Genomic DNA, 18,492 nt, shown 5'->3' on the forward strand with positions numbered 1-18,492 from the left:
TTTTTTTTTGTCTGAACTATAGCGTGTGAATGTTTGCCCTACCCCTTATATTGTAGATTTCTGGCTCAGACTTAGAACTAAGTTCTAAACAATGTGGAGACCATCTGTAATCAGGAGAATTGCTCCAAGTTCGAGGCCAGTCAGGGCTACACTGTGAGACGCTGTCTCAAATCAAATAAAAATTCATTAAAGCTGCAGTGGAAACCTTCAGTGTGTATTTAGGAAAGAGCACGAGGAGGCCGGCGAGGAAGCCGCGTGCCGGGTAAAGCCCGGTGAGCGGAATCTGCCGCTGCTCCGGGCACATCGCTTCCGGGTCACGAGGATCACTTCCGGTGCGGCGGCACGGCGGTACCGGAGGTAAGTATTCAGGTTCGGATAACCCGGCCGCGGCTTCCCGGCGGGTGGGATCGGTACGGCGCTGCGAGTTACGGCAGCTTCCCGGGGCTGCGGAGGAAAGTTAACTTGAGAAGGCAGTCTGCGTTCCGAGGAGACGGGGCCCCTCACCCCGGCCGGAGATAGGGTTCTTCAGGGCCTGGGCCCAGCCCGCCCTCCGCCAGGTGGAGCCCGGGCTTGGCTCCTCGGGTGTGCCCCGTATTGCGGTGTAACCTCGGGTATCTCGAGCATCTTCTCCCGGTCACTTTCCTCCTCCGCTTAGGCCTGTGCAGAGGAGGAGGAGGCCATGAACCTCTAAGTGCTTAGGTGCAGTGTGTGCTTGAGAGAAAACTGTCAGAGGAAGGGACGGTGAATGCTATAGCCTCCCGCGTACCTGCGCTTTCAGTTACCTGTCACCTGAAAATAGAAAGTGGAAGACGCCAGAAACAAACAGCGCATGGCTTTTAATTCGTGTGCTCTGAGTAGCGTGTTGAAGAGCTCAGTAGTAGAGACTCACCCAGCGTGCTTGAGGCCCACGTTCAAGCCCCAGTACTGTTGTTCCCAGCCCTAAGAAAGGAGCTTGAGTTCTTCCTGCCTTTGCACATCATCATCTTGCTTGGCGTATCCCTCTGGATATGCCACCCACTCATTAGTCACTTAGAACAGCTGCCTGTGTTCAGGTAACCCTTCTATCAGCACAAGAGTAGTAATGATGGCCTTTGCTACTGTTACGTAAAAAAGGTGATTTTTTTTTTTTTTTACTTAAACAGTTTTTTTTTTTTTTTACTTGAAAGATCCTTAGGCTATAGTTGCAAAAATATTTGGTGAGAACAAAATTTTTCTTGTTGCTTTTTACAAGACAGGGTTTCTTTGTTCAGCCCTGGCCATCCTGGAGGATCTCTGAGCTGGAGGCCAGCACAGTCTACAGAACAAATTCCAAGTCAGCCAAGGCTACACAGAAAAACCCTGTCTCAAAAAAACCCAAACCAAAATTAAAAAGTAAAAAATCAGTGCTGGTGGTATGGCTGAGTTGGGAAAGTGCTTACCCAGCATTCAAGGAGCCTTGGATTTTATCTATAGCACCGTAAGATTAGGGTGGGGTGGGGTAGAACATTTCTATACTCCTATCCTTGGCTTCATAGCAAATTTGAGGGCTGCATGGGAATGTTTCTGAAACATCAATAAGTGGTAGTTTTGCTTTTGAACCTCACATTGCCAAGGTTACAGCCATAGTGCATAGTAAATGTTTACTTAGGGTAGAGAGGGCAACACATTTGTGTGTAGACACTGATAAAGAATGCCTTACGCTATGTGAAGGCTTCAGCCAGGCATCCCCTAAAACAAGGACACAAAGCCACTTACTGGGAATAAAGGATGGCTACACAGGTTAGGAATGGATTTGTTCTGGAAACCAAAATCTCCATAGAGGCCATAGTTGCCAGTGTGGAAGCTTCTGCTACATTCCCAGCAGAAGAATGCATGAAGGCAATTTTGAAGTGTATCAGCAAGTGGGGAATTGGAAGGCATGTGATGACGCAGAGCCAGCAGTGTGGACATCAGCAAATGTTGCCAGTGTGTTTCAAATTCTACATGACCCAAAGGACACCATTATGAACTATGATCCTTGGATGGAACAGAGCATTAAAGGCACTCATGTGATCATTCAAGGACCACATTCCCTGCAGACATTATTGATAGAATTAACAAGATAGCTTCAGATTGATATGCCCTTAAAATATTTATTTCTTTATTTTTAGACAGGGTTTCCATTCTTGTTGGTCTGGAATTCAGCATATAGACCAGACTGGTTTAGAACTCACAGAGATCTGCCTATCTCCCTAGTGTCGGAGGGGGGGGGGACGGGGGGACTGTATTCCACTGTCTTTTTTTTTTTTTTTTTTTTTTTTTTGGTTTTTCGAAACAGGGTTTTTCTGGATCACCCTGGCTGTCCTGGGACTCACTCTGTAGCTCAGAAATCCGCCTGCCTCTGCCTCCCAAGCGCTGGGATTAAAGGCGTGCGCCACCACTGTCTTTATTAACTGAAGTTTCTAGGGTAAAGTTCTGGGCTCTGACAGTGCCAACAAGCTAGATTTGGCTACTGATTGCTAATATTTTTATTAATGAGATAACTAACAGTGAAGATCAGAAAAGGAGATGTATTCAGTGTGCCCACATTGGGAAGAGGAACAAATAAAAGGACCCTATGGCTTCCTAGTCCTCCCTAGGATACTGTCACAAGGGTTAGGCTTGAATAGAGGGGTGGAGGTGTACGCAGCTAAGCAGTCCCAGAGGATGAGGTGCTGCCTGTCCTTGGGTCCACCATGGTCCTCGCTCCAGTCTGCCCGGAAGGTGGTCTGATAGTTTGTAAAAACTGAAATCTTTCTGGACAGGTTTCTCTTCTCACTTGCATAAGGGCTTCATCCTTTCTCTTTCCCCACGTGTCTTTGATTCTAGCACTAGGGAAGCAGAGGCAGAGGGATCTCTGTGAGCTCAAGGCCTTAGAATTTGTTAGGATTGTCCCAAGGCAGTATCTTCTGATACTTTTCTGTTCCCTTGCCTCTTTAAAAAAACAAATATATATATATATATATATATATATATATATATATACACACACATACGTACACACATATATATTATTTATTTTAATTTTACGTTCATTGGTGTTTTGCTTATATGCCTGTCTATGTGAGGGTGTCAGAAGCCTGGGAACTGGAGTTACAGACAGGCTGAGCCGCCATGTGGGTTCTGGGACTTGAATCAGGTCCTCTGGAAGAGCAGTCTTAACCACTGAGCTATCCGTCTCTCCAGCACTCTGCCTCTTTTTAGTTGAAGTCTCAGAACAGCTTTTGAAAGAGGCAGGGATCCTGTTCAGAGCCTGTACAGCTCTGGGGAGCACTTGGGAGATCCCACAACCTCAGCCAATTTGAAATCTACACTTTTAGAATTAGTACTAGATGAGACTTGGAGTCTCTAAATACAGCTGTAGTTGTTTATTTTGATACATTGGTTTAAAAAATATTAGGGCCTGGGAACGTAGTGCAGATGAAAGCGCTTGTCTAGCGTGCATGGTGGTCTATCTGCGTACAGTCCCCAGTACCACCTGAATTGTGATTGACAGTTCACACCGTGATCCCAGCACTGAGGAAGTAGCGTGGGAGGTTCAGGATCACCTTTTGATACCTACTGAGTTCAAGTCCAGCCTAGGATATGTGAGACCAGCTCAAAAATTATTTAAAAACAATTTTAGCTTTATGGCTATTTTGAGATACTACTGAATTTCTGGATAGAACATTTGCCATAATTACTGAGCCCATGTCAGTACAGCACCATTAACTGGAATTTCTATGTCCAGGTTTCCTTCTAATGCTATGCAGGCTAGCACAGTTGTGGCACTGTGTCTCCGGAGGCTCCTCTCACTTGCAGGGATGGTTTCTCAGAATGTCCCAGTTTTAGATGAAGGTTTTAAGGACTACTTGCCAGTTATTTTGCAGATGGATCTTCTGAGCAGACTCAGTCAGAGGCTTTGAGCAGGAAGGCCCTCAGAGGAGCCCGCTATGGGTCTGAGTGACACTGTTGATGTTCTCCAGGGTCGCCTGGCTTCAGGGAGCAGTCAAGTGTCTCCTGCTTTTTACATTGTACTTCTAGGAGAAAGTCATGATGTACAGCACACATTTGAGATTGTGGAAGTATATGCTCCACACACATGGGCAGAGTGGCTACATAAATAGTTGTAATTCATGTGAGAGATATGTCTGTTCTCTACCATCGGCTTATCAGCTGTTTCTCTTATCAGTATTTATTTGATACCCCAATTTCTCATTCTTGTGTCCCAACTTAAGCTGTTAAATCCCTGCTCTTGACAACTCCCTGTCAATGTTTGGTTTTGCTTTTTCTGTTTTTAAAGCACTTGCATGCTTTCTGCCCCAGGCTCATCCTGTTTATTTCTGTTTAGAAATTAGCCACTTCTGTAAGGAGTTCTGGTTTCTTTTATGGAAAAATGGCCTAGAAACCAAGATCTGGACACAAGGTGTGGTTGATGCTCCAGGGACACTCTTGTTTTTGTGTTCTCTCAGTGGCCAGAATATGATATCTGTGTGTACACGGCTATAACTCTTTCTGTGTGTGTCTATATTAAGCTAAGTCACTATGCTGATGTCTCTGACCCTCAGTTGTTATCCTGTGGGCGATTGCAGCTTCCTTTCTTATCTCACCCTCCTCCCCACTGCAGCAGACACGTTTCTCCCTCTGTTCACTTTTAGTCAGTCCTGGCTTGTGTGTGTGTGTGTGTGTGTGTGTGTGTGTGTGTGTCTGTGTGTCTGTGGTGGTTTCACAACTAGACCTAGTATACAACTAGATTTTTCTGTTTTTGTTTTTTGAGACAGGGTTTCTCTGTTTAGCCCTGGCTGTCCTGGAACTCACTCTGTAGAGCAGGCTGGCCTCAAACTCAGAAACCCACCTGCCTCTGCCTCCCAAGTGCTGGGATTAAAGGCATGCGCCACCACCGCCTGGCTCATTCTGAACATTTAAAACCAATTGTGTACATTAAAGTTTGCTCTTTGTGCTGTGACTCTTAGTTTTGACCTTCAGGTGCTTAACATCTTCCATTTATAGTATCAAGCTGAGCAGTTCCCTCCGTCCCTTCCAAGGCTTTTTTTTTTTTTTTTTTGGAGACAGGGTTTTTCTGTGTCCTGGAACTCACTCTGTACACCAGGCTGGACTCGAACTCAGAAATCTGCCACCACTGCCTGGCTTCCCCTCCAAGTTTTTGAACTTCATTCATAGCTTGCCCATCAATCCTGTTGTTTCTCTTGTCAGAATACACCTCAGACTTACACCTCGGTGACTCCTGCCTGTCAGGAGGGCTTCTGTTCTTGTTCCCTGCTCTGCTCCCTACACAGCAGCTGGGGAGATTGTGGGATTTCTTTGCTAAGCACCCTAGAGTGGTTTCACTTTCACCCAGAGTGAGACAGAGCCAAAGCCCTTATAATGGCCCACATGGCCTTCCGCAGCGTGTTCACTCTCCTGTGTGTGTACATTGGAGCACATTCCTGTCTTGGCAAGTTTGCCCTAACTGTTCCTCCATTCTGGAATATTCTAGCTGATGGTTAAATGACACTCTCTGCCTTCCTTTTTGGCTCACAAGTGTATGCATATGCGCGCGGGCGTGTGTGTGTGTGTGTGTGTGTGTGTGTGTGTATGTGTGTGTGTGTGTGTGTGTGTGTGTGTGTGTGTGTGTGTGCGCGAGTGCGTACTGGAGAGTGAGTTCAGGGGCTTGCATATACCTGAACTACCTCTGCAGCCCTTTGATCTCTTGCCTTGGCAGAAATGTCACTTTCTTAGCCCTTCTCTGACCACCTCACATAGAATGACATGCCATTCCTCCTCCTTTGGGTTTTCATTTTTTAGCCGTGACGTTGTACTGTGTGAGTTTGTAAGCACTCCCTAGAATGGAAGCTTCATGACACACCACAATGGCACCTGTCCACAGCGATCCTCTGCAAGTGCCTTCTTGGTCTTTAGCCAGTAACGCTGGTTTAGACAGGGCTGTAGTTCCTCTGGTGATACAGGTGGGGCTTTTCTCAGTATCGCATTGCTAACCGTCCCCTGCCCCTGTGGCTTGACACAGTGTTTATGTGCCTGATGTGCCGTCCTTTCAGTGAAGTCCCCTGGTGTCCGTGCTCCATCTCCAGCTCCCTTCCTGCTGCACACTTCCTGCCTTGCAGTGTTAGGAATGGTGCTGCCAAGACTGCTTTTGTACCTGGAGGCCCTTTCTTTTTAATTATTTCCTTAATCTAAATTCTAGGAAGTAAGTTATTCAGACAAAGGATATCATCCATTTTATGACTTGTTATATGTTGGCCTAGTGACCACTAAAGAAAAAAGAGGCCAAAAGTGTATTATGGCTTTGGGCACATTTCTGATGGGCTCAAAGTGACATCAACTCTCTAAGAAATCAAGAGATAGCTGGATGCCCATAGTCAGGCTGTGTACACCCCAAGCTTCCTGACGCCTGAAGTTTCTGTCACAGTACCCCAATCTTCATAATAACTTCATTAGACTGAGTTTCGACGCCCTCAATAGACTTTTCACAGGTTCGAGCATGAAACCTGGTCAAGGGCAGTGAGTTTACGAGGTGCCACTGGAGGAGTGACACTTTCTTCAGCCTTGGCACTAGGCTGGTGCCCTGGAGAGCCTTGTCAGTTCCCCCCTGCAGCTGGGTTGGGCTGCCTTGGAATTCGCTTCAGAGCCAGCTTAGGAGCTGCTCCAAGCAGTCTGCCTGCCTCCAAGCCTCACACCTTGTACATGACCAAAGATGGTATCCTTGAGCACCATGCCCCACCTGATTCACCACACTTGGAACCAGCTGACACTGGGCTCTTTCCAGAAGTCAGATCCTCCTCGGGAGGAGGAAGTTCTGCCGGCTCTGAGGATGGGGGGTTGGGGGGGAGCAGCAAGTGAGGGGTGGCTCCTGCTTTGAAAGGCTTCTAGAATAGGCTGAACTGATGTGAGAACTAGCTATCCTGCTGGCCAACCACATGACCTTCCAGAGGGACAAGGTCAAAAGGAAAACAAAAAACATTTGTGTGGGACCCACTCTGTTTGCATAGTCGGCCATCTTATAATTCTTATGTGTTTTTCATGTTGGAAAAATCATTTAAAGTAGAAAAGCAGCAGGGCCAAAATGGAAGAAAGTCGTGTGGCCAGTTTCTAGTGGACAGGGCTAGTCTATAGAACCGATAGTTACAGTTAAAGTGTAAGAAGCCAGGCATGGTAGTACAAGCCTGTAATCTCAGTATTCCGGAGTTGAAGATAGCAAGATCAGGAGTTCAAGGCCAGCCTAGGGTACATGAGAAAAGTAAAATGAAATAAATAGTAAATAGGAAAAAAAGAAGAGTGAAATTTTGTTTTGTGTTAAAGCTTAGAGTTTGCCTTTTTTGAGACAGTCTTATGTTGCCCAGGCTGGCCTTGAACTTATGGTTTTCCTTCATCCATCTCCCAAGTCATGGAATTATAGATGTGAGCCTCTGAGTGTAGCTCAAAATTTACTATTTCTAAGAATAACTTCAATGTCATTAGCCATTTTATATCGCCCATTAGCAGTACTTCTGGAACTTCTTCACATTCCTAGACAAAAACTCTGCATTCTTCCCTAGACACTGGCTTCTGCAGCTGCTCTGCCAGTTTATGCCCCATCCATCGCTGTACTGGTTTGAAGGAGAATGACTCATAGGCTCATATGTTTGAAAGCTTGGTCCCCAATTGGTGAACTGTTTGAGAAGGATTTTGAAGTGTGGCCTTGTTGGAGGAGGTGAGCCACTGTGAGGTGGACTTTGAGGTTTCAGAAGCCCACACTAGGCCCAGACTCCCTGCCTGCTGACTGGGTCAAGCTCGAAATAAAGCTCTTAGCTACTGCTTTGATGCCATGCCTGTCTGCTGACATGGTGATCATGGACTACCCTCTGAACCTGTGAGCAGGCCCTCAGTTAAGTATGTTATTTCAGAAGAGTTGCCTTGGTCGTGGTGTGTCTTCGCAGAAGAGAGCAGTGACTCAGTCAGCAGTGCACACAGCTTCCACAGAAGAGAGCAGTGACTCAGTCAGCAGTGCACACAGCTTCCACAGAAGAGAGCAGTGACTCAGACAGCAGTGCACACAGCTTCCAGCTTCTCCACGATTTTACTGACGCTTGCTGCCCATCTGTGCTGCCTTTTTTTTTTTCTTTTTTTGGTTTTTCGAGACAGGGTTTCTCTATATAGCTCTGGCTATCCTGGAACTCACTCTGTAGCCCAGGCTGGCCTCGAACTCAGAAATCCGCCTGCCTCTGCCTCCCAAGTGCTGGGATTAAAGGCATGCGCCACCACTGCCTGGCTGCCCAACTGTGCTTCTTATTATACTTTTTTTTTTTAACATTTTAACCCCTCCCCTCCACCCCCCCATGTGTGTGTGTGTGTGTGTGTGTGTGTGTGTGTATATGTATGTGTGTGTGTGTGTGTGAACAACTTGTGAGAGTTGGTTCTGCGCTTTCATGAAGTCTATCCAAGATCAAAATCAGGCTGTTAGGCTTGGCATCAGGTGACTTTACCCTCGAAGCCATGTCACCAACTCCACCCTCCTGGTTTTGAGACTTATTAATTGCAGCCCACACTGGCAGTTTTTGTAGCACAAGCTGGCTGTGAATTCATCTTCCAGCTGACTACTGGGATTGCAGACTTGAACTGATTGCCCCTCCCCCCACTTACTTATTTTGTTTTTAATGCTGATTTTTAGGAGTTAGACGCACACTTGCTACAGCATGTACATGGTAGTAGAAGACAGCTTTCAGGAGTCTGTTCTCTCCTTCCATCATGCAGTCCCAGGGATCAAATGCGGGTTGTCAGGCTTGGTGGCAGGTGCCTTAGCTGGCGGAGCCCTCCCTCCGCCCCTGCTTTGTTTTATTGTTGCCTTGTGGAAGTTCTTTGTCTATGAGAATACTAGACCTTTATGGTCAGTATGAATCACAAATGTCTTCATCTATTCTCTGGGGCTGTCTTTCACTCTCTGAAGAAAGTCTTCTGTGAACAAAAGGTCTTGATCTTTTTGTGGAGTTTAATTGACTCCTTTCTTTTGTAACTTGTGCCTTTGATGTCATATCCAGGAAACCACTGCCAAACCAGTACCATAGAGATTTCCCCCTAAGATTCTTCTAATGGTTTTAGAGTTTGGACTCTTTTTTTTTTTTTAAGATTTATTTATTTATTTATTTATTTATTGTATGTTTACAGTGTAGCTGTCTTCAGACCCTCCAGAAGAGTAAGTCAGATCTCTCCTTACAGATGGTTGTGAACTACCATGTGGTTGCTGGGGTTTGAACTCAGGACCTTCGGAAGAACAGTCGGTGCTCTTAACCACTGAGCCATCTCTCCAGCCCCTGAGTTTGGACTCTTAAATTTAGATCTTAGGCCAGTTTGAATTAATCTTTGTATAAGGTACAAGTGGACCATGCACTTACTTCATTGGTTTGTTTTTGTGTGTAAACACTGTTTCTTGGTACCACTTGTTTAAAGTCTGTCCTCTTCTGCCTGTGAGCATTTATTTGGAGCTCTCTATCCGTCTGTATGTCTGTTCTCATGTCAGTAGCTCTGCTTTGATTACCTTAGTTTTCTAGTAAATTTTGACATCATAAAATGCATTCTCCAACTTTTTTCTAAATTAAGTTAGTTTTAGTTAATTTAACAATATGCCACTTCAGCGTATAAACATAAATATTATTAATGAGATTGTTTACATTCTTTCCTAATAAGTCTTGAAATTTGTCTGTATTTAATTTAACGGTCCTTTCAGTTCAGACCAGCTGCACTTGAGACCACACGTGGTTCATGAGCACCATATTGGGTAGCTCAGAGTTCACTGGGAATTGCATGGTATGGCACAAGTCTCTCTTTGAAAACACAAAGGCATCTGTGACACCTGATACCAGTACATTTGTCCCTTTATTGTTGGGGTGGCAAAACAAAGCCATTTGTAGGTGCCATATAAAAAGAGGCAAAGCGGGGGGGGGGGTGACACAAAGGCCCGATGGGGAGGTGACTTTGTGCTCAGGCTTCGAATGGCAGGCATGGGTGGTAGGCTGTTCTGGACAGATAGCAGCTTAACGGGGGCTCAGGGTTCCTGCAGAGCCCTATCCTCACAGGCACTTCTTCCAGAATGGAAGAGGAAGCTGGGCAGTGGTGGCACACGCCTTTAATCCCAGCCCTTGGGAGGCAGAGACAGGTGGATTTCTGAGTTCGAGGCCAGCCTGGTCTACAGAGTGAGTTCTAGGACAGCCAGAGCTACACAGAGAAACCCTGTCTCAAAAAAACAAAAAGAATGGAAGAAGATGGGGCTGGAGAGATGGCTCAGTAGTTAAGAGCACAGGCTGTTCTTCCAGAGGATCAGGGTTCAGCACACAGATCCCCTGTCTATAACTCCACTTAAAGGGGATCTGACACACAGATGTGCATGCCGACAAAAACACCAGTACACATAAAATAAAAATGAATAAATCATTAAAAAAAAAAAAGTGGAGGGCTGCCGAGATGGTTCAGCGGGTAAGAGCACTGACTGCTTTTCCAAAGGTCCTGAGTTCAGATCCCAGCAACCACATGGTGGCTCACAACTCCACCCCCAACCCCCCCAATGAGATCGGACTCCCTCTTCTGCTGCATCTGAAGACAGCTACAGTGAATTACTTCGGGGCAAGTGGGACAGAATGCAATTCCCAGCAGCCACAAGATGGCTCACGGCCAGCAGTGTACTCATACACATAAGATAAATAAATAAATCTTTTAAAAAAAAAAAGTGGAATAGGAGCCAGGTGGTGGTGGCAAAAGCCTTTAATCCCAACACTTAGAGGGCAGATCTAGGCTAGCCTGGTCTACAGAGGAAGTTCCAGGGCAGCCAGGGCTACACAGAGAAAAAGAGAACGGAAGAGGGCTGGTGAGAGGAGAGGTGGGCTAAGGCCTGACTGGTCGCCCTGTTACCTATCTCCCAGTGTGGGCTGGTCTTTCCCTGTCTCCTTTGTGTCTCCATTCAAATTTGTAGTTTAGAGCAGGGTGTGGTACACGTCTCTGCTTTGCTTGCCAGCATGTGGGAGCTAAAGTCAGGAAGGAAGGCAGGTCTCTGAGTTCAAGGCCAGCCTGATCTAGATATCCAGTTCTAGGACAGCTGGGGCTACATAAAGAGACTGTCTCAAAAACAAAACAAAACAAACAAACAAACAAAACCCAAACAAAAAAGTAAATAAAATAACAGCAACAAAAGTACTTTAGAACTGAGCCCTTTGCTCTGCTCTGGTCAAGTTAAAAAGGGCTGGGTCTTCCAAGGTTTATTTATGCTTCATCCCATCTCACCAGCTTCCAGTTTCCCTTCCTGGCCATGTGGGGCCCCTTCCCACCCTGGGGTCACCATCTGCTTTTCTATCTAGAAGATTCTTCCCTCAGATTACAAGTGTGAGTCCCTCTACTTCCGCCCTGTTCTCCTCTCTGTTTCCTGAAGACCTGCAGCATCCACGGAGGTCTTCCCTCCTACCCCATACAAGATCAACCGTCCCCCAAACAGCTTCTGTCCCCATACAGCCTGGCTCCATGCTTCCCTGTCTGCCTGCATTTGGAGCAGAGCTTTGAGAGCAGGCATTAGCCCGTCTCTGTCTTCAGTCTTTGGTATCCCTAAGTGTTATATTGGGTGAATGAATAGATAAAGTCAGACAAGTAGTCGTGTTCCGTAGTTGGTAAAGTGCTTGCTCAGCATTCGTGAGGCTCTGGGTTCCAGCCCCAGCACTTGGAAGACACAAACAGGTCAGAAGCTCATGCTCATCCTGGGTTAATAGCAAGCTCCAGGCCAGCCCAAGATGAGTGAGACACTATCTCAAATGCAAAACAGAACAAAATACAGAGATGTGCAGGTCTTTATAAAAACATTGGTTGGAGATTTTTGCATTTGCTTATTTATTTTTATTAGTGTTATATTCAGAAAACATCAAACATTTACAAACTTAAAAGGATAGTTTGTTATGCATATATACTCTAATTAGATTCACGAATGTTCATGCTTCCCTCAAGTTGCTTCCTGTTCTTGTGTATATGTGCATGTAGTGGGTGCATGTGCACAAGTGGAACCACTCAAAGATCACATGGAGAAACCTGACATTCACTCTTTCCCTTAGACTTTGGTTCTGGAGGGCAGTGGTACCTGGGACCATGGCCTCCGACCTAGACTTCTCGCCTCCTGAGGTGCCTGAGCCCACCTTCCTGGAGAACCTGCTGCGCTACGGACTCTTCCTGGGAGCCATCTTCCAGCTCATCTGTGTCCTGGCCATCATTGTACCCATTCCCAAGTCCCATGAGGCGGTGAGTCCTTCCCTCAACTTTCTAGATGGCTGGCTAGATTCTTGTACCAGGAGAAATCACCACAGGCAAGATTGGCAGGGGCCGTGCTGCCCCTTGTCAAGTTAGCTTGGTCCCTGGAAGCCTACCTGATGGATGGGGTCATGTGGCTTCATTTGTTCTAGTCTTTTCTTTTTTTTCTTTAAATATTTGTTTATGTCTCTCTCTCTCTATCTCTCTCTCTCTACACACACACACACACACACACATACACACACACACACTCTGTAGCAGTCTTCAGACACAGCAGAAGAGGGCATCAGATCCCATTACAGATGGTTATGAACCACCTTGTGGTTGCTGGTTGCTGGGAATTGAACTTAGGACCTCTGGAAGAGCAGAGGTCCTCAACTCTTAACCGTTGAGCCATCTCTCCAGCCTGAGGCAAATTTTTATTATATAACCTAGGGCTGGCCCCAAAATCTATCTCCATGAGTCTTGAATGCTAGGTTTCTATTAAGCTCTTTATTTTATCTTATTTTGAGACAGAGTCTAACTAGCTTCAGACTTAAGGTAGCCTCCTGGGACTACCAGTCTGAGCCATCACGAATGACTTCTGGAAAGACTTTCATTAGTTCCTGTTGCACATCAGACTGCTAAGAGATGTGGCCTCTGCCTTCAAGGAGTGTCTTGTCTTTGAGAGGGATGCAGATATAAAACAGTACTTAATGATGCGTCCTTATCATCTCAGCACTTAGACCAAGGCAGAAGGTTTGTGAGTTCAAGGCCAGTCTGGACTGGATAGTGAGATCCTATCTCCCAAAATTGGGGCGGAAAGCAATAAACGTAGTTCCATGAGAAGTACATTGTAGAATATGAGTGAATAACTAGGTGGAGGGACCCAATCATCCCCTGGGGAAGGGCTAGGCTGTCCCTGCTGCTGAGACAGAATGAGCAGATGTCTACCAGGTGCAGTGGGGGAGGCAGAGGAAGTGCCTGCAAGGAGCTGAAGCTAGTCCAGGGACCTGGAGATGACAGCAGCTGGAACACAGAGGGAACTGGGTGAGAGGTGCAGTGGAGGTATAGGTATAGGCAGGGCACAGAGGGTTTGAAGACACACAGTGGCATGATCACATTGGCTTTGGTTTGACACTTCCTCTGTTAATGTCTTTATTTTGTAACACCTTTCTTCCACCCATTCTTGTTGTACACTGCTCCCACTCTCTTCTGACATTGATTTGTTGGAGAAACCAAGTCTTTCTCATCTGTGACCTACACATCCTAGGATCTGGATAATTGCTTCTCTGTGTGGCCACTGTTCCCACAGGAAGTTCATAGGGCACCTCAGGCCATGCAGTCATTGGCGCACCCATTGTGACTGGTGCCACGGACTTTCTGCTTCACAGCTGAGGTTAGTGTAGGCAGGGTCATGGTGTCTGGCTCCTGTGCACTGAGAGATCATCATAAGTTCAGGTGGTCTCAGTGACCCTGCCGTCTTTGTCCTAGATGGCTATAGCATCCACTGCTGCTCACCACTGAGGCTCAGTATTCCCACTGCAGTGCTAGCTTCAATCGCTCACCGAGGACCTTTGTGTTACTAGCTGATGTTCAGTGAGCTGCCCACTGTGGGTGCTGGGACCTGAACCCAGGTCCTCTGCAGTAGCAACAAGTACTCTTAGCCGCTACACCATCTCTCTGCTCCTGTGTTAATTCTAAATTACACCTATTTATTTGTTTGTTCATTGGGAGTGTGTGTGTGTGTCAGAGGACAGCTTTTGGGAGTTGGTTCTTTCCTTCCACTATGTGGGTTCCAGAGAGAACTCAGTTTGCCAGTCTTGGCAGTAGGCACCTTTGCTGAGTGAGCTGTTCCACTGACCTGGGTTTTCTTTGTTTTGATAATTGAGATAGGTTCTCCTTTGAAGCCCATACTTTCCTTGAACCCACCCTTCTCCCACTTCAGCCCCCCAAGTGCTGTGATAAAAAGTGTGTGCCAACACACTCAGCCACAATATGTTTTGGTTTGGTTTGTTTTTTTCCAAGACAGGGTTTCTCTGTGTAGCCCTGGCTGTCCTAGAACTCACTCTGTAGATCAGGCTGGCCTTGAACTCAGAAATCCGCCTGCCTCTGCCTCCCAAGTGCTGGAATTAAAGGTGTGTGCCACCACTGCCCGGCCAGAAACACAATACATTTTTTAAAAAGATTTATTTATTCGTTTTTTGTATGTGAGTACACTGTAGCTATCTTCAGATACACCAGAAGAGGGCATCAGATCACATTACAGATGGTTGTGAGCCACCATGTGGTTGCTGGGAATTGAATTCAGGACCTCTGGAAGAGCAGTTAGTGCTCTTAACCACTAAGCCATCTCACCAGCCCCACAATACATTTTTTAAAAAAGAAATTGCACCAGGTATAATAGCTCACACCTATAATTACAGCATGCAGGAAGCTAAAGCAGGAGGATTGCTATGTCTAGACTCTAGTAAATTGTAGGCCAATTTGGGCTACACAGTGAGACTCTATCTCAATGGAAAGAAATAGAATTCATACTGGGTATTTAAATTCAAACTGAAGACTTGGTGTTTTTATTTTGAGTTTATAATTGAATCTTAAAACATTTTTTCACATTCATTTGTTTGTTTGTTTTAGTTAGTTGGTGTGTGAGTGAGTGTGTGTGCCACTGTATATGAAGGTCAGAGGACAACTGTCAGGAGTTGGGCCATGAGGGTCCCTTGGATTGAACTCGGGCTGTTAAGCTTGGCTGCAAGTACCTTTGCCTACTGAGCTATCTTGCCAGTTCTAAAGTTATATCTTTGGCTTGTATTGGCAGTCTTATTTTATAGAAAGATTAACAAAATGACAAATTTGTTCTGTCCTGCTATGTTGGAGGTCACCAAGACCTCCTCACAACTGTGGTTACCATAGTGAAAGCCTGTAGAGAAGCCACAGGATAAAGCTGTAGAGAAACTGACCCAAGTCCAAAAGTGCCCTGACTGGAGCCACACAGGCGTGTCCAGCTCCAACAGCTCGGAGTCGATAGATCACGAAGCATTGTCTAGCAAGGAACTCTTTGGAGAGTCCATGTCCAGGGTGTGTATGTGTTTGGGTTGTTTGAGACAGTATCATATAGCAGAGGTTGGCCTTAAGTTCCTGATCTTCCTGACTCTATATCTGTAATGATGGAATTTTAGACATGTACCAGCACACCTAGTTTATGGGGTGTTTGGGACTAAACCCAGGGCCTCATGCCTGCTAGGCAAGCACTCTACCAAATGAGTAACACCCCTAGCCTATAAGGATGGCTGTAAGCTAACAGCTTTCTTTTTCTGTGACAGTATGAGGCTTTAGATCTAGAGCATCACTTACTGAGAGGCAAGTGTTCTACACATGAGCTATAGCCCTAGCCCACAAGGCTTTTTATTAGGGACTGGTCATAGAAGCACTTCCTACCTACTATATACTCCAATTTCAGACTACAGAAAGCAGGTGTCCAGCAGAAGCCGCATTGCTTAGTGGGTTAGGCACAGTACACTCTTACCAGCCGTGGGAGATCCCAGTGCCCAGTGCTGGCATGTCAGCAGGGACCGTCCATGAGGGCAGGTTACACGCCTACAGTGTTTGATATCTCTGACTCAGGCGGGAAGATGAGGGTTTGTTTTGACCTGGAGTGGGTTTCGTTCCTGAGGGCAGATTGTCGTGAGAGCGGGGCTCAGTCTCTTTGTGCGTCACTCCACTCTGGAAGACATTACGTGCATTTGCTAACCTGTTTTTAATTTCTAGGAATTTTTTCTTTCTAATTTGTTTTTGAAATCTTATAAAATGTTTATATATAACACTTCCCAACTGTATAATAAGGTATATTCATAGAAGTTTTCTTTAATCTCATTATGCCCCCACCACTCCCTGCTTCCTCCCATAGGGAGCCATTTTTATTACTGTGATTCATCTTTATCACTTTGATTCGTTGTTGTTTTCTAACCCAAATAAATGTTCATGTGTTGTATATATATGAATATACGTGTGTTTGTATATTCCTTCCTCTGAGGTACTGAGCTGGTACATAGTCATAAACATACCTTTTTCTTTTTCTTTTTCTTTTTCCCTAATGTCTCACTCTAGCCTTGGCTGACTGGAACTCACTTTGCATGTAGACCAAACTAGCTTCACACTTATAAGAGACCTGCCTGTGTCTCTCTGTTGAATGCTGGGATTAAAGGCATATGTCACCATGGCTGGCTGTTTCTTAGTGCACACACAGCACATCCTGGAGACTGCACATCCTGGGGCTTGTTGTATGCCGAAGCTCCTGCTTATGCAGTGGAGAGGGGAAGAGGTGTACCAGGTTTCAGGTTTTTAAAAAGTGCCTTTAAGGGGCTGGAGAGACGGCTCAGGGAGCACAGGCTGCTCTTCCAGAGGACCCAGGTTCAATTCCTAACACCCACATTGCAGCTCACACCTGTACAGACACCTGTAACTCCAGTTCCAGGGCTTCTGCAATAGTCACACAGACAGACAGACATGAACACCAATAAACATAATAAAAAATAAGTTACAAATTTAAAAAATGCCTTTAAGGCATCTGTGTGGTCTGTCAAGTCAACAGGTGGGTCTTCATGTCTGTGGAAAGAGGAGGCTGTAGGCAAACAGTTGGTGATGTTAGGACATGTGTCAGATGACATGGAAGCCATAGGAGAGGATGTAGAAGCATGAAGTCTCCCAGGAGATGTGGAAGTGAGAGCTGGCCCTGTGCACACACCTGTGATCCCAGCACTTTGAGTTTGGGACTAGCCTTGGCTGCACAGTAAATTCAGGGCTGATTTGGACTGAGTAGACACTGTCTGCAGTAGGGATATGGAAATGGCTCAATGGAAAGTGCTTGCTGCGCAACATGAGGACCTAAATTTGGGTCCTTAGCATCTACAGACATGGCTAAGTGCATGCGGCCCAGCCCTGGGTAGGTGAGACACCAACTCACCTGAAAAATAGCAAGTTCCTGGTTTGGTGTTTCGGTTTTGGTTTTGGTTTTTTTGTTGTTGTTGTTTTTGGTTTTTTGAGACAGGGTTTCTCTGTGTAGCCCTGGCTGTCCTGGAACTCACTCTGTAGACCAGGCTGGCCTCAAACTCAGAAATCTGCCTGCCTCTGCCTCCCAAGTGCTGGGATTAAAGGTGTGCGCCACCACTGCCCGGCTTCATTTCTTCTGGTGTTTCTTCTAGTCTTTGTATATGCACATGGATGCATGTACCACATACAGCATGTGCACATTGTCGTGCACACATAAACAGGACAAAGGGCAGAGGTTGGAAGGAGTCCTGCATGGACAGGCTGTGTGTGGTCTGTGCTGGTTTTGTTCATGTATTCAGGTTTTTGTTTTTGTTTTTTTTTTTTTGAGACAGGGTTTCTCTGTGTAGCTCTGGCTGTCTTGGAACTCACTCCGTAGACCAGGCTGGCCACGAACTCAGAAATCCACCTGCCTCTGGCTCCCAAGTGCTGGGATCAAAGGTGTGCGCCACCACCACTGCCAGCCGTATTTGGGTATTTTGTGGATGTCATCACGGGACTTCTTCCACCCGCAGTCACAGCACACTTTAAGAACATAGCTCCTGGCCCCAGTCCTCAGCCAGGGTATGCTGTGGGTATTATAAGTATTGTCTTTAGTTGTCCCTGCTGAAGCTGTTCTGGGTGATAACTTATTTTATTTGGAGAGCTAGGAGAGGAAGCAGAGTTCCGCCCATTGTTCTTAACCCTTTGAAGTGTGTGTGTGGGTGTGTGTGTGTGTGCGCTGGAGCTGTCCCACAGGCTTTCAGGGTAGCTTTCAGGGTAGAGCCAAAGCAGGCTAAGGTCCTTTGAGCAAGGAGTTGACAAAGGGCTCATAAATAAGCTCCCAAAATGAACTGAAAGGTCCTCTCTGACCCCCCACATGTTCACTGTGGCATACCCCCCAATGAAATGTCTAAGACATTTTAATACATGTCTCCTAAAAACAGGCAAAAAAATTTTTTTGAGTACAGTCCTTTTAAATCATCCAACAAGCAAGAAGCCTTAACCCATCTCATCTTTAAATATAAATATGCAGCCAGGCAGTGGGGCGCACGCCTGTAATTCCAGCACTCAGGAGGCAGATTTCTGAGTTAAAGGCCAGCCTGGTCTACAGAGTGAGTTACAGGACAGCCAGGGCTACACAGAAAAACCCTGTCTTGAAAAAAACAAAACAAGCCGGGCCATGGTGGCGCACGCCTTTAATCCCAGCACTTGGGAGGCAGAGGCAGGCGGATTTCTGAG

The 18,492-nt window shown here is 46.1% G+C and overlaps 1 protein-coding gene and 1 long non-coding RNA gene across 4 annotated transcripts in view; one reads left to right on the forward strand and one right to left on the reverse strand.

Annotated features, from left to right (window-relative positions):
• Window positions 1-193: 193 nt before the first annotated feature.
• On the reverse strand, window positions 194-1,029 carry LOC116091288. Of its 3 annotated transcripts, none has more exons than XR_004118989.1 (3): window positions 890-1,029; window positions 767-789; window positions 194-657 (listed from the first exon to the last, which is right to left on the reverse strand). It is a non-coding gene; the product is annotated as an uncharacterized LOC116091288 (long non-coding RNA). The 3 variants fall into 3 exon arrangements; XR_004118988.1 differs by having other exon boundaries at window positions 194-444; window positions 607-789; XR_004118987.1 differs by having other exon boundaries at window positions 194-789.
• The window catches only part of Manbal (mannosidase beta like), a 31,510-nt gene continuing 13,246 nt past the window's right edge, over window positions 229-18,492 (forward strand). Inside the window, exons 1-2 of the mRNA XM_031372550.1 lie at window positions 229-357; window positions 12,054-12,237. Of these exons, the coding sequence (XP_031228410.1) occupies window positions 12,088-12,237 (150 nt within the window). The 5' untranslated portion in view covers window positions 229-357; window positions 12,054-12,087. The remainder of the gene's footprint in view (window positions 358-12,053; window positions 12,238-18,492) is intronic.

Source organism: Mastomys coucha, unplaced genomic scaffold (genome assembly GCF_008632895.1).
Source record: "Mastomys coucha isolate ucsf_1 unplaced genomic scaffold, UCSF_Mcou_1 pScaffold15, whole genome shotgun sequence".
NCBI classification, from domain to species: Eukaryota; Metazoa; Chordata; class Mammalia; order Rodentia; family Muridae; genus Mastomys; species Mastomys coucha.